The sequence below is a fragment of the Ascaphus truei genome, chromosome 12 (assembly GCF_040206685.1).
Source record: "Ascaphus truei isolate aAscTru1 chromosome 12, aAscTru1.hap1, whole genome shotgun sequence".
Lineage (NCBI taxonomy): Eukaryota > Metazoa > Chordata > Amphibia > Anura > Ascaphidae > Ascaphus > Ascaphus truei.
The window spans coordinates 17,332,508-17,360,205 of record NC_134494.1 but is presented as its reverse complement, the minus strand read 5'-3'; the positions used below and the strand labels follow the sequence as shown (position 1 = coordinate 17,360,205).

At 45.5% G+C, this 27,698-nt stretch overlaps 1 protein-coding gene across 2 annotated transcripts in view; it reads right to left on the bottom strand.

Moving 5' to 3' along the window:
- Positions 1 to 27,698, bottom strand: part of TSPAN4 (tetraspanin 4) — a 211,928-nt gene that overhangs the window by 117,108 nt on the left and 67,122 nt on the right. Inside the window, exon 2 of one of the 2 annotated variants that reach the window (XM_075566847.1) lies at positions 18,611 to 18,690. In XM_075566847.1, coding sequence (XP_075422962.1) covers positions 18,611 to 18,673 — 63 coding nt within the window. In that variant the 5' untranslated portion in view covers positions 18,674 to 18,690. Of the gene's footprint in view, positions 1 to 18,610; positions 19,614 to 27,698 lie in introns of those variants that run through there. The other variant, XM_075566845.1, reaches the window with a different exon arrangement.

The following is a 27,698-nucleotide window of genomic DNA, read 5'->3' as shown; positions in this document are numbered from 1 at the left end:
TGCAAGAGTCGGGATTGGTGCAAAGCGAGAAATTAGGGCTGAGATGTAAGGAGAGGCACACAAAGCAGAGTTACTCAAATACACAAACATACACTGATACACACAGAGGAGACGGACTCAGATAGACACACTCTCATGAAAAACAGGACAATTACACCTGGGATGAGTACAGACTGAACTGCAGAGTTGAACAAAACTGAATTTATTAAAAAAAAGTTTCCAAAAACTTCCAGTACATAGAACACACACAAACTCACCCAAAAGGGGAACGATCTAAAGCCTTAGGTGCGGGACCTCCGTCTGAAAGATTACCCCGATATGTGTTCCCAACTTGCGCTGTGTCCTCGGTAGTATGAGTAGCACTACCTTGTCTTCCACTAGCTAGCAGTTTTAAATTCCCAGCCGTTGCTTCAATTGAAACAGCTCCGGCCAACACTGCACACACAGACGACAACTCCACTGAAAGCTCCAGACCCTTGCACTGGGTCTCCTCGGTTCCCTTCTTCTGACTCCCTGTCCGCTCTATCAGCACAAAGCCTTAACAAAGGCTATCGGGTCCAGAATGACTCTCTTGAGGCTGGGGACAAGTAGTATTTATATCCCTGTCCCAATCAGGGAGATGTCAGCTAGTCTGGGTAAGAACAATAGTCCTGGTCTCTGCACACAGCCCCGACCCGGTTGATATGATTACTATAGTTGAAGCTGGGCCAGGGAGCCCAAAGATGGTAATTCCTATCCTTAACATAGTCCACAGAATGAAGGCAGATGCAGGACAATGCCCACACAATTCCCCTTCAGTCATACAATACAGATAGAGCCCCAGGGCTTACAGCTTTCTTACAGAACACGTCCCCTCATGCAGGTGATCGACCTCTCCATGGCTCCTCAACAAATCGGCCTAATCCCATTACAGTGACCAGGCATACCATACCAAAGTGCGATAGGAGAAAACTAGGGCGCTCCAATGTAAACAGAAGAAAAGCCAGAAATAAAATACAATACAAAACTGGCCCGATGGTAACGGCAGCTCAACCCACGGAGGCTCATCCCGCGATCCTCAAATGGTGCAGAGGTGGAAAGGAGGGGAGCGCAATAAAAGGAGAAATACAACAATTAATAGCCACATGGAAGCCAGTTCCATGCCAAGGAACGTAAGGGAGGGGGGGAGATGAAGGAGATGGGAGTCAGTGTAAATCACACAATGTGTAACACCATCTATCCCCTAGCACCTTGTCAAAGGATTCTAATGTCCTAGTAATGGGTAAAAATATATAAATATAAATAATGTTTAAAGGACTCACACGGCCCTATGTGAGTCTGCTCCCCAAATGGTATCTTGTACTGGGTCACTTGGATCTCGTCCTGCTGGATGAGTAGACCCTCAAGCTGGTGGTGGAAAAATAAGTGTGAATAGCGCTAGTGTAAACAATATACAATATTAATTGAACTGTGATACAGAGTTGTTAAGGTAGTCCTTGAGCAGCCTGAGAGGTTGATCTGGTATCTCCCAACCAGATATAAAGTCTGTGTGGATGAAACCTCCTATGGCGCTGAGGGAAGAATGGACGTTGATTCTCTTGCTGCAGATCTTTTCTTGAGCTGAAAAAAACCTCAGAAAAGGAAGACAAAAAAAGGCAAAAAACACTGCAATAGTGTATTACCCAGGGATATACTAGTGTGTACAAATCAAGAGCATTTATTAAAACATGACAATTAGGACATTTATGACATTTAAACAATTAATAGATTAATCAGATAAGATCTAAAATTTCCAAGCGCTTGTGCTAAGGAAGATGTGCTGCTCCGCCGTGTAAAATTGAAATCCTACTCACCGGACATGAGTAGGACATGTGCAAGGGTTTAGGGTCTTTTCCTCCAGAAGACACCGCTCGCTGTGGGGTGCGTCCGTCTATTAATGCGGGGGACCGGCTTCAATGCTCGTGGGCTCGTTGATCACTTGCTGCCCGAGTTCGCCCGATCGTCTCCTCCGATGACGTCACCGCCTGGATTCCAAAGCTACGGTGTCCCTGAGGTTTTTGGCAACTCAGGGACACCGTAGCTTTGGAATCCAGGCGGTGACGTCATCGTAGGAGACGATCGGGCGAACTCGGGCAGCAAGTGATCAACGAGCCCACGAGCATTGAAGCCGGTCCCCCCGCATTAATAGACGGACGCACCCCACAGCGAGCGGTGTCTTCTGGAGGAAAAGACCCTAAACCATTGCACATGTCCTACTCATGTCCGGTGAGTAGGATTTCAATTTTACCACGGCGGAGCAGCACATCTTCCTTAGCACAAGCGCTTGGAAGTTTTATATCTTATCTGATTAATCTATTAATTGTTTAAATGTCATATATGTCCTAATTGTCATGTTTTAATAAATGCTCTTGATTTGTACACACTAGTATATCCCTGGGTAATACACTATTGCAGTGTTTTTTGCCTTTTTTTGTCTTCCTTTTCTGAGGTTTTTTTCAGCTCAAAGAAAAGATCTGCAGCAAGAGAATCAACGTCCATTCTTCCCTCAGCGCCATAGGAGGTTTCATCCACACAGACCCTCAAGCTGGTTTAGACAGGAGCCCGTACGAATAAGGGGATGTCCAAATATACCAATTAAAATACAACCATTTAATGCACAAAGTAACAAAGCAACAATGAACTCACATAAAGGAAAAAACGCTGGTTCGTCTGTCAGCCCCTGGCTGCGTCTGCTTCACTCTAGTACTCCGCTGTGCACCGCGTCCGGTGTGCAGGGCTGGAGGGTAGATCGAGCAGAGCTGCTACGGTGGCCAGCAGGTAACAAGAAAGAGTGCACGTTACCCGAACGACCCGTTTCGTATCTCGCGATACTCCGAATCTGACGACTGGTAGCTAGACTTTCTTCCAGTTTTAAACATCACACAATATAACGTACAAAATATAAAATCCTTATCATGAGGTGCTGGGAAACCCGTCTCAGCAGTCTAGGTAATCTCTCTGGATACTTGCAGAAGGGGCAGCTCTATTTCATCACCAAAGTATGGAACACAGGTTCCTCCAACCAGCATCTTTCCTGGTTGGAGAAAGTCTCTTCTGACAGCAATCGTACTGTCTTTTAAACCTCCTTGCAAGCAGGAGTTCAGCTGAATTAGGTTCACCTGCAGATTGCCTCTCCCGAGGAGTTAGCGAAACTCCTGCATCTAATTCTCTTGTTTTTATCTTGAGGCACTGTGCGGTGAAAATGGAACGTTTTAAGGACCCGCTTTGTAGCTTCTCCTTTCCAATCTTTGGGCATTCTAACTCTGAACCTTCATGGTTCTCCATAGTGCAAAGTCTTTTCTCAAGGCGGTCTTCACTCCTACAAGTAATTTTAGTTTTTCCCTTTGGGACAATTACTGTACCTGGTACTCGGGAGATGAAGTACAGAGGTGTGCTACCTCTTTGTCAGTTCGTGGTGACGACATGTTACGTTTTAATCGCTCGCGGAGCACTTCTTGCTCAAGTTTCATCTTTCCAACTCCTTTTTTACTCGCTTGGCAACGAGTTTTCACGCGTTGTATGATCTGCTCTTCGCAGTCACTAGTATGACCAACTGTGTATGGCTCAGCATCATTGAGCTCCAGCACTATAAGTATGGTTCTTCTTCCCTTCATTCCATGGAACGCAGATTGTAGCACTGAGACCGAATTACAGATGCGATTACAGGAACGCACAGCTTGCTTGGCTATGACGTAGGATCTATATCCAGACTGGATCACACAAGCAGCACTCTTCGTAACCCTATAGCGTCTTTGTTGCTGATACATTGTAACATTTGCTGGAGTGTAATGACACGTCGCTTCAAATGTCCATACTTCTTCCTTTTGTCGTTGCAGTCTCCAAACTGACTGAAGAATGCATGCTGCTTGATTGCGGCGATAAAGCCGACGAGCTTTCCTCCCTCTGTATTCAGCCTGTATGATGACAATTGCAGAGCATTTATGTAGATAGCTTTCTCGCTCTTTTCTTACTTGTACACAAGCTCTGTAGTATTTCTGAAGGGTCACAACGTTTTCCTTCTTTCTCACAGACTGCTCTTATCTGGGAAAGTTCTACTTGAAGACACAGGGATTTGTTCTCTTCATGCTTCAAAGCCGTCTCTGATTTTTTTTCAGTACTAAGAGCAGTGCTGACTTTTCTTGTTCTACTTCATGAAGCTTCTTATTTCTTTGGCTGACCCGGTCAGTCAAATCTTAAACTTCTTCTTTCAGACTTCTGTTTTCTCTTTTTCTCTAAAACACTCAGGACCTTTTCATAGGCAACCGTCAATTTACACACCTCAGTTGAGATTGTGGACCTCCTTCTGAGAGACTTCAAGCTCTGTGCTGAGACTACTGGCCTTCTGGGACACTCCCGTCTCTCTGTGCCTCCTAATACTTCTGTTTCAGGTTACCAATAATTTTATTAGAGTAACCCTGCTTCTTCCCCATAGCAAGAACAGTAGCGTTTGTCGTTTCAAGATCAGTCATGGCGTCGTCAAACTCACTACGCAAGCGACGTTCTCTTATCCCCCAAGTTCCACTCTCAAGGTGAGCTGTGAACAGAGACCTCCACACTTCAACCTTCGCTTCTTGCACTTGACTCAATCATTCATGGATGAGATCACATTCATGTCTGGCAGGTTGCAGCGCATTTTCAGCGCGGCTCAAGGAATCCTCACTCTTGGGCTCCTGACCCACTTCCCTGGTACTGCCAGAACCAGATAGATGCACCTTATGAGTACACGACTTCCGCATTGAACCCTCTGCTGTCTCAAAGGCCTTTAAACTTTTCTACAGCTTACTGTGCAAGCAAACTACCAGCTTTTTTTTTTCTCTTTACTTTGGTAGATTCTGACTCATCAGCAGAACTGGGCATACACTCATTGTTAAAAACTTCTGTATTTATGTTGCCCCCACGACACGTTGCTTGCTGCTGACACTGCCCGGCTCGCAGGACAAAATCTTCCTCTTTATCATCACAACTCCGAAGGGACACTGCTGTGTAATAAGCCTGGTCACACGAAATAGACATATTAAATTAATCTCTCTGTTCCTTCACACTTACCACCGGAGGTGCTATTGCATCAACACTCTTCCCACTTTTCCCTGTGTATGCTGTGAGCACAGCTGGTAGTCATTCACAGTGGGACAGACTTTTTAGAGCCACAGACCTATCAGTGTGTTTGCCTGCATTCTCCACCATATGTGACAAAAGTCCTTTGGGGTAGTGTCACTTTTGTCAGGGACTCGCTATAAACACGGTCTTAACAGGTAATATAGAGGACACATAGCAATATATTAGGGTCCTCAGGCATCTGCCTGATTTATTTGTCCTTCGGAGTGGGACTGCAATATATCAAACAAAATAGATGCTGTCCCATTAAGGCAAAAAACAAAACCATAAAAGTAAAGCATACTCCACTTTAGGGAGGCTAGCTACCCAGCCATGGCCCTAACTGACCAACTGGGTAGCTAGGCAAACTTCCAGTTTTAAACATCACTCAATACTGTGTAACGTACAAAATATAAAGTCCTTAGCTTAAGGTGCTGGGAAACCCGTCCCAGGAGTCTCTAGGTAGTCTTTCGGTTGATGAAACAGAGATGCCCCATCTGCAAGTATCAAAAGTATGGAACACAGGTTCCTCCAACCAGCATCTTTCCTGGTTGGGAAAAGTCTCTCTCATGACAGCTTGCTGACTGTCTTGTAAACCCTCTTGCAATCAGGAGTTCAGTTTGAATTAGGTGCACCTGCAGATTGCCTCTCCAGAGGAATTAACCTCTCGCACACCTGAAAGGCTGCCAAATGCAACCCCCTGCTCCATGACTGTCACAATACACAGATACACAGAGCAGACGGTCTCAGATACACATGCACATACACTAATACACACAGAGCAGACTTACTCAGATACATACACTGATAAACAGAGAGCAGACTGACTCACAAATACACACATGCACGGATACACACAAAGCAGGCTGATTCCGACACACACATACACTGATACGCAGAGAGCAGAGTAACTCAGATACATACAGCAGACGAACTCAGATATACACACATACACTAATACACACTGTGCAGACAAACTCTGACACACACACACACACACACACACACACACACACACACACACACACACACACACACACACTGATACACACAGAGAGATCACTGGGATAGGCTGCGCTTATACTGCCTGCTCCAGCGAAGCGACCGGTGACGTCACCCATCGCGAAAGTTGTATTTCAGATTCTGGAGACGTCTCTGGCTGCAAGGCCAGTGACGTCAGCAAGGGGGAAGGTAGACGGGCGGAGAAGCTCTCTGATTGGCTTATAGCCAGTCACATGTGGGACCGCCTCTCCAAAAATCACTGACTCCTTGGGATAGGAGGGTGGGCGAGCTCCCTGGGATAGGAAGGGGGGAGAGATGGCTGGGGGAGAGATGGCTGGGAAAGGAAGGGGGAGCAGAGCTGGCTGGGATAGGGGGAGAGCTGGCTGGGATAGGGGGGGGAGCTGGCTGGGATAGGGGGGGGGAGCTGGCTGGGATAGGGGGGGGGGAGCTGGCTGGGATAGGGGGGGGGAGCTGGCTGGGATAGGGGGGGGGGAGCTGGCTGGGATAGGGGGGGGGAGCTGGCTGGGATAGGGGGGGGGAGCTGGCTGGGATGGGGGGGAGCTGGCTGGGATAGGGGGGAGGGGTGAGCTTGCTGCGATAGGAAGGGATCATTGGAATATGACGGTGGAGAGATCATTGGGACAGGACGGGGGAGAGATAGTTGGGATGGGGGGGGAGAGCTGGCTGGAATAGGGAGGGGGAGAGCATGCTGGTGTGGGGGGGGGAGAGATGGCTAGGATAGGGGGGAGAAAAGCTGGATGGGGTAGGGGGGAAGAGCTGGATGGGGCATGGGGGAAGAGCTGGCTGGGGTATTGGGGAAGAGCTGGCTGGGGTAGGGGGAAGAGCTGGCTGGGGTAGGGGGGAGAGCTGGCTGGGGTAGGGGGAGAGCTGGCTGGGGTAGGGGGAGAAGGGCTGGCTGGGGTAGGGGGAGAAGGGCTAGCTGGGGTAGAGGGGGGAGAGCTGTTGTAGGGGGGAGAGCTGACTGGGATGGGAGGGATAGCTGGCTCAGGTAGGGGGGAGAAGAGCTTATGAGATGGGGGGAAGAGCTAGCTTGGATAGGAACACATGATAAACACACACACACACACACACACACACACACACACACACACACACTGGGTAGGGACAGCTGGGTTTACAATCTAAGGGTTCAGTGACTGTGCATCCAGTATGACTCGTCATCTCCACACACTGCAGTGTGACAGATGTCACTGGCTTTCTGGGACTCAGTCAGCGGCAGACACGCAGCAGACCTTGAGAACTCCTTATGTGACAGGGAGGAAAGGTTTGACATGCTGGTGTTGTGGCTGCCTCTCCTATACCTGTCCAGTGTATAACACTGAAACTCACTTGTAAGCCAAGGTAATGTAAATATGTATGGAACAGTATAACAATTTGTAAGTCTTTAAATGTATTCATATAATTACATTATAATATCCTAGCGGATCTATTTTTTTTATGATCTGGCCCCTTTGGAAAACTTGTTGAATAGACAGCTGTAACTGTGCATGCAATGTCTTGTATATAATGTATACCCTGTTCACTTATGTAACTATGTATTCGTAACCATGTATTATTTGCCATCATAACTATGCCCAGGACATACTTCCTGGTAAAACATTTTATAAATAAATAAATAAAGGTTGGCTGCAATGCTGTGTATATACAGAGTTAGGCAGGGTAGTGTATAGAGGGGAGAGACAGACGGGGTTTGAGAGACAGAGGGGATTGAGAGATAGAGGGGGGGATTGAGAGATAGGGTGGGGTGGATTGAGAGATAGAGGGGGGATTGAGAGATAGAGGGGGGGATTGAGAGATAGAGGGGGGTGGATTGAGAGATAGAGGGGGGTGGATTGAGAGATAGAGGGGGGGTGGATTGAGAGATAGAGGGGGGTGGATTGAGAGATAGAGGGAGGTGGATTGAGAGATAGAGGGGGGTGGATTGAGAGATGGAGGGGTGGATTGAGAGATAGAGGGGGGTGGATTGAGAGATAGAGGGGGTGGATTGAGAGATAGAGGGGGTGGATTGAGAGATAGAGGGGGGTGGATTGAGAGATAGAGGGGGGTGGATTGAGAGATAGAGGTTGTGGATTGAATGATAGAGGGGGGGATTGAGAGATAGAGGGGGGGATTGAGAGATAGAGGGGGGGGATTGAGAGATAGAGGGGGGGATTGAAACGAGGTGTTATCCCCAGCGTCCGTGGTTCCACCCAGTGCCCCAGATATATTTTGTGTCGTTTTTTGATGCCAAAAAACTACAAACATGGCCGCCGGACTACAAACATGGCCATGGGGTTCCCCAACAGAAAGAAGATGTAGCTTTTCTATTGGCTGCCAGGAAGACCCCTGACCCCTGCCACCATTGTGTGGCCGGAGCGCAGGAACCTGGGGGGGGGGGGGTCACTGTTCCCCACTATTCAGGCCAGAGTAGAATGCTGCGGTAATTCGTTTCATATATTTCCAGCAGCAGATGCGATGCTATTACATGTACAGTAATAAGATATATGGAGTGCTGCTCACCCTCTAGTGAATTTGAAAGGGAATTGCGGAACAGAATAATTACACCCCGCAGTTATCATCTAAACGCCACACATGTTACTTGCAGTGGGATTTGTCAAGTTCCAGGTGCAAAATGTCAAGAAACGCATCATTTTTGCTCGAGACGGTGGAAGTGGAAGTAGTTGCCATCAAAGTAAAGGGATTATTATCTTTTTTATCTTCCTAAGGAGGCATCACACGTAGCATTATGCAAAAGAAAAAGCAAATCGCGTTGAAGCTCTCTTAACAATGCCCAAACATCCTGTTGGTTTTTTTTTCTTCTGTCTTTTCAATCATCATTAGAAATGCTAAAATACGCATTTATCACTCAAGATTCATCTCATTGAACTTCTTCGGGGGAAAATGGCAGAAATCTTAATTTCAGTGAAATGTCTAGGATTCTGAAGGCTGATGTGAGAGGGGAGGGTGAGAAGAGGATTTGTTGGGGTACTTTTTTTATTGAGGATGTCACGCACTGTAACATCATAAAGATAATTGGCAAAGATCCCATTAAAAAGCACAAGGGACTCTGCTAAATGACGACATCGACAACAATGAAAATTAACCGGCTCAACACTTCTAACGATATATGTGGATATAGCCCTTATTCTATACAGTATGTATATATATTCAAATGAGTAAAGCCGAAATCATCAACTCCTGAAGAAGAATTTTTTTTTAGCTTGCCCGAGATACTTACTTGCCCGAGTAACAAGGCCAAGCTGGTTACATCCTGGTTAAATGTTCTGCAGCACGCCGGCGAACAGGAAGCCATGAAGGATGACGTGGCTGCTTGCTATTGGCTGCTGTGCCGTGGGAGATTTAAGCCGTATTAAGCCGGCATGGGCTACGGAGGTAAGTATCTCGGGAACCTGGGGATCCCCGGAGCTGAAATTAACAGGGTTAAGCCCCTGAGACTCCCTGCACTATACCTACCTAAAACACAAAGGGGGGGGGGGAAGCTCAGAAGGCAGAAACACCTTTAAAGCAGCCATCCCCCTTATTAGTTGTAAAAGGTCATGTGGGGCAATAACAGTATAGGGAGCACTAGGAGGTATTATAGGGAGTAAGAGGGAATTACCCCATTAAACATGTCACTGCAAATTTCTGAAAGAAGACACAACTACTACTGCCACATCTCAGGCTCCCCCTGGATTACAAAGCATTGCTGCTCGGATACATGGAGAGCTGGAGGACTCAAATTTATAGTCTACACAGATTGGCTGGGATGATCATGTTGGCGGCTCATAAGTTAAAATTGGTAAATAAACTGGCTAAAGCCGTTCCCACCAAATATTGAAATCAATTAGAATCTTTCTTTTTCACATTATAATAACTGGGAAAAAAATTGATGCAGTTTCTGATATCTCTCATAGAGATGGGCAATGAACACCTTAATGGACACTATATCCACCTCCTACTCCTCATCTCCTCCAATACCTGGGAACTCTCTCCTCCTACCTCTCTCCCTGCTGCTTTTCCTGTTTGGTGTTTCCTCACTCCTTTGTAAACTTTTCTGTTCCCTCCAACTTCCCCACTCTCATTCCATCCACATAACTTCCTCTCTCCTGCTCTCCACCTATGCTTGTGCCCAGACACTGCACCACTATTTACACACCTCATTCCTAACAACCTCTACACCCACAATAAAAAGTACCCCAACATATCCTCTTCTCCCCTCCCCTCTCTCTCTAATACTCCTTTCTCTAATACCTGCTGCTGTGGATATCTCTACTAATCCTGGGCCCAGCCATATACACACCTGCTCTCACCCATGCCTCTTTCTCTGCTAATGGTGGTAACCCATCTAATTTAATACCGACCACCCTTAAAACTCACCTCTCAAAAGAAGCCTCCCAACATGTATGTGGTGGAGAAAACTCCGAAACTGGTGCTGCAAAAATGACAAGCAGTTTCACTGCAATAATGGAAGTAAGTATATCAGCCCTGGACATGGAACAGAATCCACTTGGTAATAAGCGGATGAAAGGGGTTCACAGTGTGCGAAATGGTATCAATACCTCAGGAGGGGGGCCAATGTGTGTTAGGGAGCAAGGATCCAAGCAGAGAACCCAGTCAGTGTACAAAGCTCTGCCACTACCCTCACTACTCCTGGCGTCCTACGCACAACTAGTAAGCCCCTTAAGGGCGCGGTACTCACGGACTTGACATGTCGATGTCGCCCATCAGATACCGTTGATTCCAAGACTCGATCCGGGTGCAGTGTCGGCGTGCTCCAGCCTCAGGAAGTCAGACAGAAAAAAGGTAGGTATGGCGGTTCACAGCCGTCCGTAGGGTAAGGATGAAGCGCAAACAATAAATAAAAGAAAAACCTTTAATGTGCACTAGACATTACAGGATGCCACAAGAACACTCTGACGCGTTTCGTCCTGTGATTAGGACTGTGATTAGGTCCTGTGATTAGGCCATACCTACCTTTTTTCTGAAGCCTCCCAACAGCCTGAACTCGTGGCTATTGTCCCACACCCACAGTCACTCCTACCAACCATTGTGGCCAAGCGCTGGCAACTACTGCAATTAGGCAGGGATTTCCTTTCCTATTGTTTAACTTTGCTGCGTTTATTCTATTATTATAATTTCTAGTACTGTATTTTCTGTGTAAAGCACTGAATGCAGTGCCGGTGCTATATAAATAACTATATACATACATCCCCCTATGTGACAGGCTGTGCGGCCTCTCCCTCACCCAGGAAACACTGGGGAAGGAGATTTTAATGGCAGTGGAGACAGCAAGGAGTGGAGGAGACAGGTGAGATGAGTAGGAGACGAGGGACTGCAGTGTGCACAGAAAGGAGCAGACACAGAAAGGCAGGAGTGCAAAGAGAGGAGGAGAGAGTGCAAAGAGAAGCAGGGCATGATGGAGGAAAGAATAATGTGGGGGAGGGGACAAGAGACAGCAAGGCATTACAGGGAGGGGTGAAAACAAAGTCATGTTTAGTAACCTTACAGATCTCCTAGATCGGCGTATGCCGGGGACAGCTAGTAAAACGGTAACTCTCCTGGCCTGGCTCTAAAGGAGTTGACATCGAGTTGGATATTTAGATGGCAGTGCTCAGTCTCTCATACCTATTAAGGGTGCTGGGTCAGTGCAGGTTGGGTGTGGATAGACAGAATAATGATGGATGCCAGGAACTTTCATAGTACAAAGAGCTTTTTTCACAGCCGCTGATAATCCTCCATATACAAAACGTACTTTACTTCAGACCTTAACTTGCAAATAATACGGTTACCCTGTCCTTCTTCCCGTGGTAGCTCTCACTCCTACACTAGGGAGGTATTGAGTCTTCATCCATTTGATAGGTCTCACTCATTGGCTGGGGAGGTGCTTATACTTGTGTACCATCTCACAGGGGCACTGTGGTGGGAGTACACTACTTCTCAGGGATCAGTATCCCGTCACCCTGTGTACTGCCTACCGCGTCCATGTATATTGGCCCGGGAGGTTACGAAGGACCTGTCGGTGGGGCCGATCCGATTATGTTGCGGAGCTACTACTAAGAACTCCTGCTAAGCACATGCTCACTCCATTTCCCGAATGAGAACAATCTTGAGCCATTACCATAGGTGCTAGCTGAATGGGGCACATTCCCTAGCTAAAAACAATAAAGATGACAAGACATCCATCGTACATATAACTGTACTCTCAAACATATTTAAGTGACTCACAATGAGGCCCTCTCCAACTGGCACTCCAGAGGAACCCAGTTCTAGAGAATTCAGGGGAGCTATGCATACAATCCCATATCCTTATGATGACATCACTAGTCACGAGACATACTGGGGATTGGCTATCCTTTCTGCAAGTAATCCTGCATCACATGATGGGGAGGGGAGTAAGCAGAGTGATCCCACACAGTTAAGCCATAAATGCTGTTAACCCCTTATACTACTTAGTATTCCCAAACGAGTTGGCTACACAACCCATAATATACTCAACTTTCTTTTCTCTCTTTTTAAGCAATGTAAGATCTGCGGGAGAAGTTTGATATAAGTTTGATAATCACGTGTTAACCAATAAAGTCTTATTAGTATAAACATAAATTGCAACCTTCTCCCTAGCTGGCATTCCCATTGTCCACCAGTCCCAACTCCAATCCAGCCAAAACGCTTCCAGACACCTCTACCTTAACTTCTGCTGGGCCACTATGCAAATCCCTATACTGGCTTCCCATATCTTTAAGAATCAAATTTAAGGCAGATAAAAAAACACCACTTGTGAACACAGAGCCTTCTTTTCACCATTATCTCTTAGTATACAATGAATCCATTGCAGCCAGGTATTCTGGGAAATGGCATGAAATGTGCACACAGAATCAAATGTAAAATCCTAGTTCTGACTTACAACTCCAAACAACGCAGCCTCTTTACATCTCAGCCCTCATCCCCAAATATATCCTTAAACGTCCCCTACGTTCTGTCCATGACATCCGCCTTTTCTCATACCTTATCAACTCCTCTCACTCCCGCCTACAAGACGTCTCCCGTGCTGCCCCCTCTCTATGGAATTCCCTACCACGCAACATCACACTCCCCCAGCTTTCATAAATGTAAAATCTCCCTGAAAACTCACCTTTTCTAGGCTCCAACCCCTCCCCTCCAACCATAAGCCTCAAGAATAGAAAGGCCAGATTAGACTTTGCCAAACAATATCTAAAAAAGCCAGCCCAGTTCTGGAACAGCATTCTTTGGACAGATGAAACTAAGATCAACCTGTACCAGAATGATTGGAAGAAAAAAGTATGGAGAAGGCTTGGAACGGCTCATGATCCGAAGCATACCATATCATCTGTAAAACACGGTGGAGGCAGTGTTATGGCATGGGCATGCATGGCTTACAATGGCACTGGGTCACTAGTGTTTATTGATAATGTGACAGAAGACAGAAGCAGCCGGATGAATTCTAAAGTGTATAAGGATATATTGTCTGCTCAGATGTAGCCAAATTTAGCGAAGTTGATTGGACGGCGCTTCACTTTACAGATGGACAATGACCCAAAACATACTGCGAAAGCAACCCAGGAGTTTTTAAGGCAAAGAAGTGGAATATTCTGCAATGGCCGAGTCAATCACCTGATCTCAACCCGATTGAGCATGCATTTCACTTGCTGAAGACAAAACTTAAGGCAGAAAGACCCACGAACAATCAACAACTGAAGACAGCTGCAGTAAAGGCCTGGCAAAGCATCACAAAGGAGGAAGCTCAACGTTTGGTGATGTCCATGCGTTCCAGACTTCAAGCAGTCACTGCCTGCAAAGGATTCTCGACAAAGTATTAAAAATGAACATTTTATTTATGATTGTGTTAATTTGTCCAATTACATTTGAGCCCCTGAAATAAGGGGACTGTGTATGAAAATGGTTGCAATTCCTAAATGTTTCATACAATATTTTTGTTCAACCCCTTGAATTAAAGCTGAAAGTCTGCACTTCTATTGCATCTCGGTTGTTTCATTTCAAATCCATTTTTGTGGCGTACAGAGCCAAAATTATGAAAATTGTGTCAGTGTCCAATTATTTCCGGACCCAACTGTACATACATACAAACATAGACATACAATTTTAGCAAGCTCAAAACCCATGCTCACAATATTATATATGTATATATTTATTTGTGTCAATTGGAGTGTTACTGTGAAAGTGACCTCAAGTATGCGGCAATACACAATGACGCCCCCATGTACATCCAATATGACAAATGATTTAGCTAATTTCTTTATGTTTTCTTCCCATAAGTATTAAGTCATTTAGTTAAATCCTTCGGCCAAAACATTTTAAAGTCTGCAACCATGTTAAGGAAGACTATCCGCAGGTCCCACACTAACGCTGTTATACTGTGTGTTTTGTATTTCTTCCACTGCAAAAAGACAGAGGAAACAGAACAATGATATAGCCAAGAGCATGAGATGTGTGACACGTGTGCGGTGCCTACGGGGTTAAAATTTAGGCGCACTATATGAGCTACAATGAAGTAAAAAACCAGGAGAGCCCTGGTAAATATATTGAAAATCTATACTTCCCACGCTTATTGCTACGGCAAAGGTTACCCCCACCTTTCTCCTGGGGGAAGACATCTCTCATTCCCATTTGTGTACATGGACGTGTTGATTAAATAGAGGTGGGATGGGTGAGCTAAAACTAGGGAGGAGGGGCCATAAACCTCCCAAATAATTTACAATTCGATCACTTGTCACGCATGCCCACGCTATTGGCTATATTACTGTTTTGTTTCCTCTGGCGACCCCTGGAGAAACTGTCACTGGTGTCTCTCACTTTGGGAGGCCTCCTGGGTTGGCGTCCTGAACGATGTTTCACCTCCAGGAAGAGACACGTCCGGGAGTGTGTCACTCAACGTGAACCGCTGCATGTATTCAAGTTCCCCCGGAGCTGAACGGGAGGTGCTGCCGGCCACATTAGATGTGTTGGGCACTGGTCTGACTATCCCCCGTCTCCATAAAGTTAAGTGACGACCTCCCGGACGTTTCACTACCTGGAGATTAAACATCGTTCAGGAAGCCAACCCTCGAGGTCTCAGAGTGAGAGACACTGCTAAGGGCTTCCCCTGGGGTCGCCATCCCCACAGTAGGCTGTTAGAACAGTGGATGACATCGGATTCATTTCACTCTGTACTCCAGCGATCGGGGTGGAATAAGAATACGGTTCCAGCAGCAAAGTCAGAGTGAGAGCACACACTCTTACTAACAGGCGGCGGCTATACTTTCTTTCCCATTGTGAGTGTGTTCTCTTATCGTGTTTTTTTTAATACTGTTACGTAAAGGATTTGTATGCTATGTGGTTGCGCCCCTATTTGTGTTTCTGAGGCACTTTCGGTGAAGAGGAGTGGTTATCCTGGAGTTCGGGAGAGCAACATCTGGCTTCCTGTATACATAATATCAGCATCTATTTTTGAAAAACGATAACTGCCAGTGACTTTTATACTGAGAAACCTTACTCATGTGTATAGAGTCACCTTATTCATCGCTTATATACTTACCCATCACCTTCAGGGTACACAGGTCTATCAGTGGCTCATTTTGCAGTGGTTTTTTCATTACCGTTTCATGTTGATGTTTGTTTATGTTTCATTATATTATTCATTTAAAAAAAGCTAATATCACTTTAGCAGGCTGGCTGTTTTTAACGGTACCCTCATATGCAGGGAGTCACGACTCAGACATGTTGTCCCTGGTGCAGGGAACTCTATACCAAGCGTACTCATCAGCTTTTTTGTTTTCTTTTGCTATTCGTACCTGCTGAGAGCGTCTAACCTTGACGTGGTCCCAAGCTTGAAATGTTTTGGCAAAAGGATAAATGAACCGTACTAATGAGAAGAAGAAACATATAGGAATAAACTAAACAATGTGTCATACTGGATATGCATTGGGATACACACACACACAGCAAATAAAAAGATCACTTGTGAGCACATTCACATGTCTTAGACAGGTCTGCAACCCTGCCTTTCATCATTGTCACCTAGCATACAGTGCTTCCACTGCAGCAAGGGATTCTGGGAAATGACATGCAAATGAGCACACCTTGTTATCTTTTGCCTGAAATCCATTTTTACATGGAACCCTTATAAGCTAATGCTCGCTGTTAACACAGCTTTGAAGCACAGCATGGGAATCAAATGCAAAGCCAGAGGAACCATTCACAGACATGTTTCAACCTTAATGGGTTTCCTCAGTGTTACATTGGTTGGACTGGCTTATATATATATATTAGTTAGTATTCAAGCTCTATACCAAATAATTTCCTAATCATTATATTGAATTTCTTGTCGATTCCTTAACAAAATGGGGTGGAACTCAATTCCCAATGAGTTCCCTTGCAAAGAAAAAAATAGGCATATATCTGTACACACATGTATATGTATGTATATATATATATATATATATATATATATATATATATATATATAGATATAGATATAGATATATATATATATACATATATATATACACACACACACACGTATTTGTGTGTGTGTATATATACACACGCACCAAAAAATATGTGTGTGTGTGTGTGTATGTGTGTGTGTGTGTGTGTGTGTGTGTGTGTGTGTGTCAGGAGGGTTATAATATCTGATGCCCATCTCCCTTCTATGGGTCAACTAAAATCCAAATTGGAATAGAAGTATAGGGATGAAGCCCTCAAATAATTAAAATAGAGAATTCATTTTTTTTAAATTATTATTATTATAGGAATGAAGGATTCCTATCCTTCTATTCCGCCATATAAAACATACAGGCTATAGATATTCAGAGGTTCCCAAACTTTTCCTGCTCAGGTACCACTCCAATGCTAATATTTGCCTGAAGTACGGCTATTCATTCTTACACAACAAATATAGGAATTAATACAAATCATGTATATATATATATATATATATATATATATATATATATATATATATATATATATATATATATATATATATATATATATATATATATATATATATATATATATATATATATATACAGTATATATATATATATCACAATGAATGGAGCAGTGTGTGAAAAAGCAGCATGTCACGGACCCAACTGCAGGCGGTGAAATATAAAGGGGAGCGGGCGTTCAGACACCACATTTGAGGACCACTGATATCTGTGGACTATACCCACCCTACTATATACAGTACATAGTGTACATACAGTACACAGACACTGCTCTTACTCCTTTCAGTGCTAAAGATACTGCCGGTGCTATGTGCTATGAATCACTGCGGCACCTGCTCCAACACTGAAAATAAATGACGGGATCCGTCTGTTGGGAAACCTGTTAACAGGACAGGTTTTAAGGATATCCCAGCTTCAGCACAGGTGGCTCAATCAGTGCTGAAGCAGGGATATGCTGAAAACCTGACCTGTTGGTGGCTCTTGAGGACTGGAGTTGAGAAGCCCGGTGTTAACCTTTTGAGTGCACTGCAGTGCTGGCCTCCCCGTCACGCAAGGGGTTAACGGAAAGGTGCAATATCCGATCATTCTCAGTGTTGAAAAACCTCATTTTAACTGGTGTTTGTTTGGGGGGGGGGGGGGGGGGGCGTTAGTTTCACATAGCGGGTTATAAAGCTCTGTACGACATACAACGGGAACAATGATTTAAGCCAATGTCAAAAAGAGAAGAAAACTTATTTTTAAATAGATATTTCATCATAATGTCTCCGCTACTGGGGGGGTTTGCACTGGGATCTCAAACTATTTTAGCACAGAAGATATATGTAAGAGGCTTAGAATGGGGGCTATGAGAAATGGGAACAACACATTGTATGCAAACAGTTTTCCTGCAGCAATAACCCAACACGTATATATTTGACATATCGGACTTATTCGTTTATATGGGATGTTTGGGGACTAGTCGCCTGCAGCCTTAGCCATTTTGGTTTGTAGACTGAAAACAGAAAGGGGGTCCCAAGGGCAGGGGGGGGGAGGGCTTTACAAAAATGCTGGGATCTAATGGAACACCCCCCCCCCCCCCAAAGCATGTTGGTTACCAGGGAAACAAAAACAACAGCTTTTTTTCAATTATTAAAAAATATATATTTGCATTGTTTTTAAAAAGGAACCCATTACCTACATTTAACCCATTAATCATGTCACTGTCATTAGGTCACGCTGGTCCTAAATGGGACTGACCCTTTAACCCATTAAGCATGACACGGTCATTAGGTCACCTTGGTCCTACACGGGACTGACCTTTTAAACATGTAACTGTAAGCATTATATCTTGGTCCTACATGGGACTGCTCCTTTAACCCATTAAACATGTCAATGCAATCAGGGCACTTTGATCCAATAGTAGGACTGACCTTTTAACCCCTTTACAGCCAGAAAGACATGCTTTGCAATGCCTTGCCCACACCTCTGTCAGCGAAGGGGTTAAATCGGGCTACCCCCCCCCCCCCCCCCTCAATGCCCCAGAAACTTACCCAGAAGAGGAGGTTGAAGACGAACATGAGATATTTCATGCACTGCAGGCAGTTCTCAGCCATCCTGCACCTCTTCAGCTCTAGGAGGAAAATGAACGAGAGGTCCAGGTAAAACACCACGTACTTGTTCCCCTTAGGCGAGGTGTACTTCGATTTGGTGGCTTTGGGGCCCGGGTTGGTGTGGAACCCGAAAAAAGAGCCGCCCCCCGTTGCCCCAAACTGGCCCCCGTAGAGACTGCTGTAGCGTCGGAAGGCGCCTCCCTGGGGCAGAGAGTAGTCTTTGCTGTCCAGGGATGGACTGCGGTGGTAAGTGGATTCATCCGTGCTGGAGCGTCTCATGGCGCAGGTGGGTGCACGCTGAGGCTGGCACGGTTTACCCCTAAAATGTCATTTGCTATGTCAATCCATCCAAAGACACAGCTGTCCTCTTGTCTCAAAGTGTAAGGTGTGGAAGGAGAAGGGGTGGGGTGGCACTTTTTAGGTTATTACGAGTTATGATTCGGAGTACCACTCTGCCCACCAGTCTTCAGCGAAAGTGGCCATGCCAGCAGCTGCCCCCAAAAAGAGAGGAAATCCCAGAGATAGATGGAGTTAGGAGGGTCGCCGCTCTCCTCCTCCGCACGCCTGTGTGCAGGGCAGGGGGGCTCCGCGGTGCCTCAATAGTGCAGGCGGCATGTCTTGCTCCCCTGCCGCAGCAAGCAGGACTACGCTTCTCCTCTATCCCTCAACTCCTGGCTGATCCGCGCTGGTGTTCGCACACACACACACACACACACACACACACACGCGCGCACAGAGTGAGCAGGCAGCTTCATTCACACTGCTGTCATCGCTCCAACACAGTGCTTCAATTCCTGGCTGGGTTCCCTCCCTCTCACTCAACCTCTCTCTTTCGCTCGCTCTCTCTCTCTCTATTTCTCTCCTTCGTTCCCTCTTGCATGCAGGCAAGCAGTCCCTCTGTGGTCCACTCCTGCATGTGAAGAGAGAGCGAGTGGAGGGGTGGGAGGGGGATGGAGAGGGAGAGACAGAGCAAAGACTTCTGCTACAGGCTTATTTATGCATGCTCAGCACTCCTCTCTCAGGCTGCTTCCCTCCTTCCGTCCAATAATGAAAAATGGTCTTGGTTCATCATCACCGTCACCTGGCCCAGAGCGAACGGACCTAACCCTGCTCTTTAAGCCTCCCTGGCGCTAAAGTGGTTAACCAATCCGTGATCCGTATGGAGACAAGATTCCCACACTCACAGCCCTGTCACTGCCAGGGGTAACTGCAAAGCATTGCTGAGCTAAAGGGGTCGATGCAGGAGAGTCTGCTACAGGGAGAGCATTTTCTTTTCAACACCCACCACCTTAACAATAAATACACTGCACTGTATAATGATGGCGAGTATCTATACACTTCCACCCTGACAAACACACTGCACTGTATAATGATGGCGAGTATCTATACACTTCCACCCTGACAAACACGCTGCACTGTATAATGATGGCGCGTATCTATACACTTCCACCCTGACAAACACGCTGCATTGCATAATGATGGAGAGCATTTCTATACCCTTTCACCCACTAATGAACGTACAGTACTGCACTATATAATGATGACGAGCATCTCAATACATACCCCACCCCTGATAATTAACATGCTGCACTGTATAATGATGCAGAGTGTCTGTATTTACTTTGATCCCTTCATAACGAACATGTTGCACTGTCTAATGATGTTGAGTATCTCAACACACTTCCACCCCAATAATGAAAATGCTGCACTGTATAATGATCTGAGTATCTGTATATATTTCCACCCCTATATAATGATAGAGTTTCTCTACACACTGCCACCCCGATAATGAACATGCTGCGCTGTATAAGGATGGTTAGTATCTCTGGCATGCATTTTGCAGAAACAAATTAGGATACGTAGCAGCCCTAACACACACCCTTGCCGGCACTGCCATGGTGTTCTCGTATAAATAACTGGCAGGTCCTCTTGTGAACTCTACAGGGTCCATTGTGACTGAAGACTTCTTTGGTCATATATATATATATATACACACACACACAAGAAAGATGAAAAGCTACAAACTTCAGCACCAAGGAAAGCAATTTGTAGCTGTACTCCCATCTGTTGTTTTTCAAAGATAAAGTGATCATGCAGCAATATAGAGTGATCCCGAGAATGACTGCACAACTTCAGGTAAGCTCTACTTAGTCAACAAGAGCCCAAATACAACAGATTGCCACACTGACAGATTCTCCCCCCAATGATTTGTATCCTTTGCACTAACACTAAGCTAGATCCCGGTTGCGGGCTGTACTCCTTGTGGAGGAATCCGAGTGCCCCTGGATGCTCCGGTATCTTGGGATCATACGATTGCTCCTGTGGCAATCACTTGACATGACCGGACCCGGAGTGCCCGAAACCTAAGAGGAAGGGGCTCCGCTTTGATCCGCTCCATCGGAGCAGTCAGCCCGATCCCACCGCTAGCAAACGGGCAAGTGCCTATGATGTACCTGCAATGTCAGAAGGGTCTCTGGTGTGCCAGGGCCCATGCCAAGCCAGGAAATGTCATAAGGGAACAGTACAGGTTAAAAACGGGGTCTGGGACCTTCACAGCAACTTCATATAATGGGCACACTAGGTGTGATGTGGCTCTTATCTGATGGCAATGTCTTGTTCTTCACCAAAAGCTTGTTTGGGGAAAAGACTCTTAGTAACAATGTTGGGGGGTGTTTGTAACTAGTGCTACCAAATAATTAATAATATAAAAACCAATATTAAAAATAAAAAAACTTACACAATCAGACATTTTGCACCATTATTATATTTTACTGTATTTCATGCCATACTGTATACTGCACAGCAAATAAAAATATCATTTGTGGGTACATGCATGTCTCAGACAGGTCTGCAACCCATTACCTCTTAGCATGCACTGCTTTCACTGCAGCTAGGGATTCTGGGAGATGACATGTAAATGAGCACACAGTTACATCTTTTGCTTCTTATGCATTATAACATGGACCCATATAAGCGTATGGCTGCCGCATTACACAGCTTTTCAGCACAGCCTGGGGTTAAAGAAGTGCACAGCCAGTAACCCTACTCAGAGACAGCTGTTTCTAACTTTTGGGTCTCATCAGTGTTAGGTTGATACCGATATGTTGGTTTCATCCTGAAGTACATTCTGATTTTCTGTGAACTTTAATAATTCATACCGTTAAAAATGTCTTTTAAGCAAAAAAACAGATTAAAACTGCAAACGGATTTCCAAAAACATGTCCTCACCTAGTACATCTGTTACGTCACAATCAGCAAGGGGGATAGAGTGCACGGAGCAAGCCTAATTTAATTTGGCCTTGTGACAGCGCCAGCTGTTGACATCTGCACTGCTTTGGGTTTACTGTTCAGCTCCAGATGTCTCCCCCTCCCACCCACCCCACCCCTGCTGAGAAAAGCTGCAGTAGCTGCTCTTTAGAATGAATACACTTTGCTTAAAAATGAAGTGCCGTAGCTCGTGATTTTTGGGCAGGGTTAAAATCTTGCGAGTCTTACTGAATGCCACCTGGTCCAACTCGGGGACACGCTGTATGCGCATCGCACACAGATCCGCCAGCGAGATTGCCTCTTACTGTATTTTGATTATACACTGTGTCACGCTATTTCTGGATTTATTTACCTATCACCTGGACGTCTCATCTGGATCCTCATACTGCATGGGGCTGGGACAACACTGCGGTATCTACACGGAGACCAGACTAGCAATGATACCAACAAGTATTAACACTGTGAGTGCCTATCGCACCTCTTCTCATTCTTTACTGATGTGGACTAATCTAGTGTGTGTGTGTATGTATATGTATGTATATGTTTATATATAAAATGGAAATACAACTGTATGCTCATTTGTATGTCTTAGGCAGGTCTGCAACCCCGCCTTTCACCATTATCACCAGGCACACAGCTCTTCCACTGCAGCAAGGGATTCTGGGAAATGACATGCAAATGAGTACACAGTGCCACTTTTTGCTTCAAAAACCATTTTTAACATGGTTCCCTATAGGCTTAAGCTTGCTGCATGGTCACAGCTCTGAGCACAGCCAGGATTAAGATGCATAGCCAGAAAACCCACCCACAGACCTTAATGGGTCACACACACACACACACACACTACACGAAAGGCGATAAAAAAAACTCCCCCCGTTAGCATATAGCCAATAAAGAATATCACTTGTGAGCACATTCACGTCTTAGACAGAACTACTGTACACCCCTGCCTTTCCCCATTATCATCTAGCATTTTCCCCTTGTTTGTTGCTTTCCATTTTTTCCCTTTGGGCCTAAGACTCTTCTGAGTATATCAGAACTTACAATACACGTTATTATTGAATTAATATCGCTCCATAATACACATTGCCTTTTAACTCCTCGGCTGCCTGGGGGTCAGCAGCGCACTGCGTTTACACCTCTGCAGGGATTCTATACGTACTGCGCTCTAAATATATCTTCTGTGTTCTGAGCACATAAAATGCCCCGTTTCAATCTGTGCAAATAAAGCGCTTTGCGGCCTTTTAATTAAAGGCCTATTATGTGGGTGGGGGGGATTAAAAACAGAACTTTTTTTGCCGTTTTCAAATATAAAGTGGTTGCTTCAAGGAACATTTACAAATCAAAATTACAACAGACAGCTAAATATATTTTTTTAAGAAGAGCCTTGAGTTTTGAGGGAAACTAAACCATGCTACTGCCCTGATGCCCCTCCTTGCACAGCCTTAATTACTAAGCAGCCTCCTTCCGTAAGACACCCCCGCCCCCTGCTGGAAGACACCTCCTTCCCCCCACCCCCCCCCCTGCTGGAAGACACCTCCTTCCCCCCACCCCCCCCCCCCTGCTGGAAGACACCTCCTTCCCCCCCCCCCCCGCCCCCTGCTGGAAGACACCTCCTTCCCCCCCCTCCCCCACCCCCTGCTGGAAGACACCTCACTGCCCCGCTGAAGTCAATGGGTTCAGGAGGGAGTTCCTGCATGTTATGGCCGGCGAATGCTTGGTAGACGTGAGTTGTGCCCTTCGCGTTACAGGAGCTGTAAAATGCCTTTCAGCACGGAAGGTGCCTTAGGATGCGCTTATAGTGCCGGCGACAGCGACGTCAAAACAAATGCACTGCCGCCGTTGTGTGCGCTTATAGTAGGCGCGACGCGACGGCTTGGGGGCGCGATCGCTGGAAGTCATGTCAATTTGATTTTTCCAGCGACCGTAGCCTGACGTCGCCGGCACAACAAGCGTAGCCATATGGTAAACTTGGCATCCCACTGTATGTCCAGTTCCAATGATAAGTCATAAGGGGCCTTTATCCAATATCTGCCGGAGAGGCCGTCTGGGCCAATTTCTGTGCTGAACTACGTCAAACCTTTTCTTCTTTAATCTCGAGTATTCACCTGTTCATGATTTCCTGCGTTGTCTTAATGACGGTGAATGGCAGAGGTCAAATGAACCTCCCAGCAACGCTTAGCTCCAGCATCGTAAAAAGGGGGGTTTAAATAGGGAGGACAAACCCTTGCCGTGCACGATCACCAGTGTATGAAGGTGTTCTTGACACCAGGTAGTTTTTTTTCGGGTGGGGGGAGGGTAATAAACAGCATTGCAGCTCACCTATGTTCGCGGGTTTTCATTAGCATACGGAGGATGGGAGCTGCGCGTGCCTGTAATTTATGGTCGCAATTATCTATTGCTGCTTGTCAAAGGGCCCCTACGCCACCAGTTCTGTAATCAGAGAAAATCGCAGAGCGTGCCAAGCTGGGAGATTAGACGTTGATTTTATGGGCACCGAGCGCCTGCCAAGATCTAAGGGTCTTTAAAAAAAAAAAAAAAAAATACAGGAGTCACAGGAGCATGCTGGGAAAAAAACAAATTAAATGCTTTAAGTTTGAGAAGCTGCAGCAGAATTAAAAAAAAAAAAAAAAAACGGTTTGCAAAAGTTTTGTTGGAAGTTCCAAGAAAAGTATATTTTGAAAAGTCCTTATTTACGTATGCGGCATGTGATCGCCCCTGGAGCAATCACGTGACGCGGCTGGCCCCCCGGAAACAGGAAGTAACAGCAGGGCCAGTTTTTCAGGCAAACATGAAAATTGAGATTAGAACTAGTGACGGAGCGCTAGGCCACCCCCCCCCCGGCAGTTCGGCCAATGAGGGTGAACCTGCCGGGTGACGTCATGGCTGCGCCCCTGCCACTCCCCCATCACGCCCACCACCCCGTCTTTTCCCCTACAGCTCACTGCAGACCGGGGGAACTCGGCTGCATGCGCCGCCAGCCTGGCAGACGCGCGAGCAGCGCAGGCAGCGGGGCCGTAGCCTTACTCAAGGTGAGGCCCACCGGATACAGGTCCACTACTGTATCGATTGGGCTGATTGATCCATTGGAGAAGTCAGCCTGATTACACCCTAGAAAACGGGTTTCGTGCCTATGATGTGCCTGGTACATTATAAGGGCATGGTGAAGATTAACGTTATATAACTACTTATATTGGAATTAGTGTTAATTAGTAGGGAAGTCCCAGTATTGATAATACCACCATTTGTGTATGTACAGTACAGTATGTATACAGTGTATAAATTACAAAATCGACATTAAATTATCAAGTGTTATAACGAAGATAAGGGCATCAAACACACAAGCAACAAGATCACTGCCCCACAGAGCTTACAATCAAAGTGGTATTTTGGCAGACTTCCAGAGACAGTAAGAGGAAGTATTAAATGCAGTGGATAGCAGTCGTTTCTGGCCTTGATGGTGGGTAAGGGCCTCTGTAGGTGCAGGGGCCAGTGGTCGGAAGCCCAGGCTACTGAAATGCATCGGGCAGAAGGGGAAAAGAATGAGACGCAGAATAATAATAATTATTTGTTTTTGTATAGCGCTGCTATTTTTACGTGTATTGTAAGCAGACTCCAATGCAAAATCACACTGAGTCCTGCAGTCGTGGTCTGCCACTTTACCATTGGGAGTCCGTGAGTAAAAAACTGTGCATATATTTTTACCAGCAAAAAAAACACCAGATTGCCCCATATGCAGATGGCCAATATCTGAACACCATCTATACCACATGTCCCAGTCTACATCATCATCTCTGCCAGTGCATATAATCTAGCACTTTACACTACATTTATCATACTCTGCAAATATCTACAACGTTGTCTAAAAGGATAACATATAGAGAACTTCAGGCTACCTTTGGCACAACCAATTCATACAGACTTCAATATTCTCTGGACATATGAGATTTAAATTACAAGCGGTGGTGATTGGGTGAAATATTAACTTTATTCCCATTTGTTGCTGTGACTAGAGTTTACTAGTTTATACAGTATAAGGGTTTTAATATAGTGTCTACGGACACGAAACGGCGTCGGGGTGCAGTGACGTTACGGTTGTGGCGCCAGCGAGCGGGACGGTGTTCAGGACAGTGGTGGCGGGAGATTTCCTCACTCTGCTTGGAGATACGGTTGTATACAGTACCAGACACTGCTGACATTGTGGTGTTGCAGCTGCAGCCTTCTGATATTATCAGTGTTGGGGTTGAGTGTTGGGGCATTATTTGACAGAGGCATTCTTAGGCGTATAGGTGCTTATCACTGCACCACCATCTATTGCCTGCACATACAGCGTGTATGTTGTTATACACCACACTCTTTATTATACTCACCTCTGCTGCGGCTGCAGCTTATGATATACCACGTGTATTCAGTTTGTAGGGTATATACCTTAGCAGGGTTATATTAGTAATTACCGCACCACCTTATATATATATGGAATGATTTGTAGTGAGGCTAAGATTATTACAATACAGCTACTAAGCCGATTGATTTCACTACTAACTTTCCACCTGATACACCTCCCCTCAGGGGATCTTTTTTATTCCTTTTTTTACTCACCTGTACATACTTACACTTGATTCGGCGTGACTATCTGTCAACATTAAAGTTTTGTTATTTTCTGTTTTTATACAGACTGTCTGTCTGTTATTGTTGATATACCCTCATTGGGGTAGTGGGAATTTTGGTTGAAATTAATGGATATGTATCCTTGTTAATTATATTTGTGCATCATGAGTGCATACCAATAGGGACCTGGGTGATTCTGTTCGCCATTTGTGTTTTTGTTTAATATACAAGACCAGATTTAAGGTTTGGACGTATGTGTTTTGTTATAGTTTCACACACTGATGCGGGTTGATTAAGCTTAATCAAGTTCCAGGTCTCCATAATTTTTCTTACAATTTTGGGAGTTTTTGTGCTTATTTTAGTATATTTTAATAAATATCCTTTTGTTTTTATATCAAAGCATTGTATCATCTGCTTACTCTGAAGAAAACTTGGCATGCCACAATACTGTACTTACATTCATCATTGACATGTGACCGAGTGTCTTTTTCGCTTTACAGAGACATTTTGCAGGCACAGATCGCTGCCCCGTGGAGCTTACATTCTATGTTTTTGGTGCCTTAGGGAGAGTGACTTGCCCAAGGTCACAAAGAGCCGACTCAGGGAATTGAACCAAGTCCCCCTGCTTCAAAACTCAGTGCCAGTCAGTGTCTATGGGAAATATCTCATTATAATATGTGCACCGTGAAACTCTTCCTACTGACACTCCCCAAATTGGAAGCTAGGGCAAGCGACGCAAAATTGGAGCGAAGGGGCAGGATAAAAGTGCTCAGGTTTTGCACCAAAGTTGCCTCAATACATAGACACCCCCAGTGTAACGTGGGAGCACTAAATATCTAATTAAGCACTGCAGATCCAGCCAGCAGGGAAAGAGTTAACACACTCCAATGCCGCCCCTCTGCTTGGTATGCTGCATTGCGTTTCCTGTCCACCAAATCCAAATCTTCAGGGCAGTTGGCTCCAGCCAGGCTTTATAAACTCGCATCCTTTAGGGTCCTGGGGCATGCAAAGTTTTAAAGGCAGAACTACAAATCCCAGCGTGCTTGTGGGCTGTAGTCAACAGCCAAGACAGACCCAAAGTGTCCTGAACAAGTAACGGTTATATGACACTGCATCCCTTCCAACAAAGTCTTTTTCACAGAAGGGGTAGTGG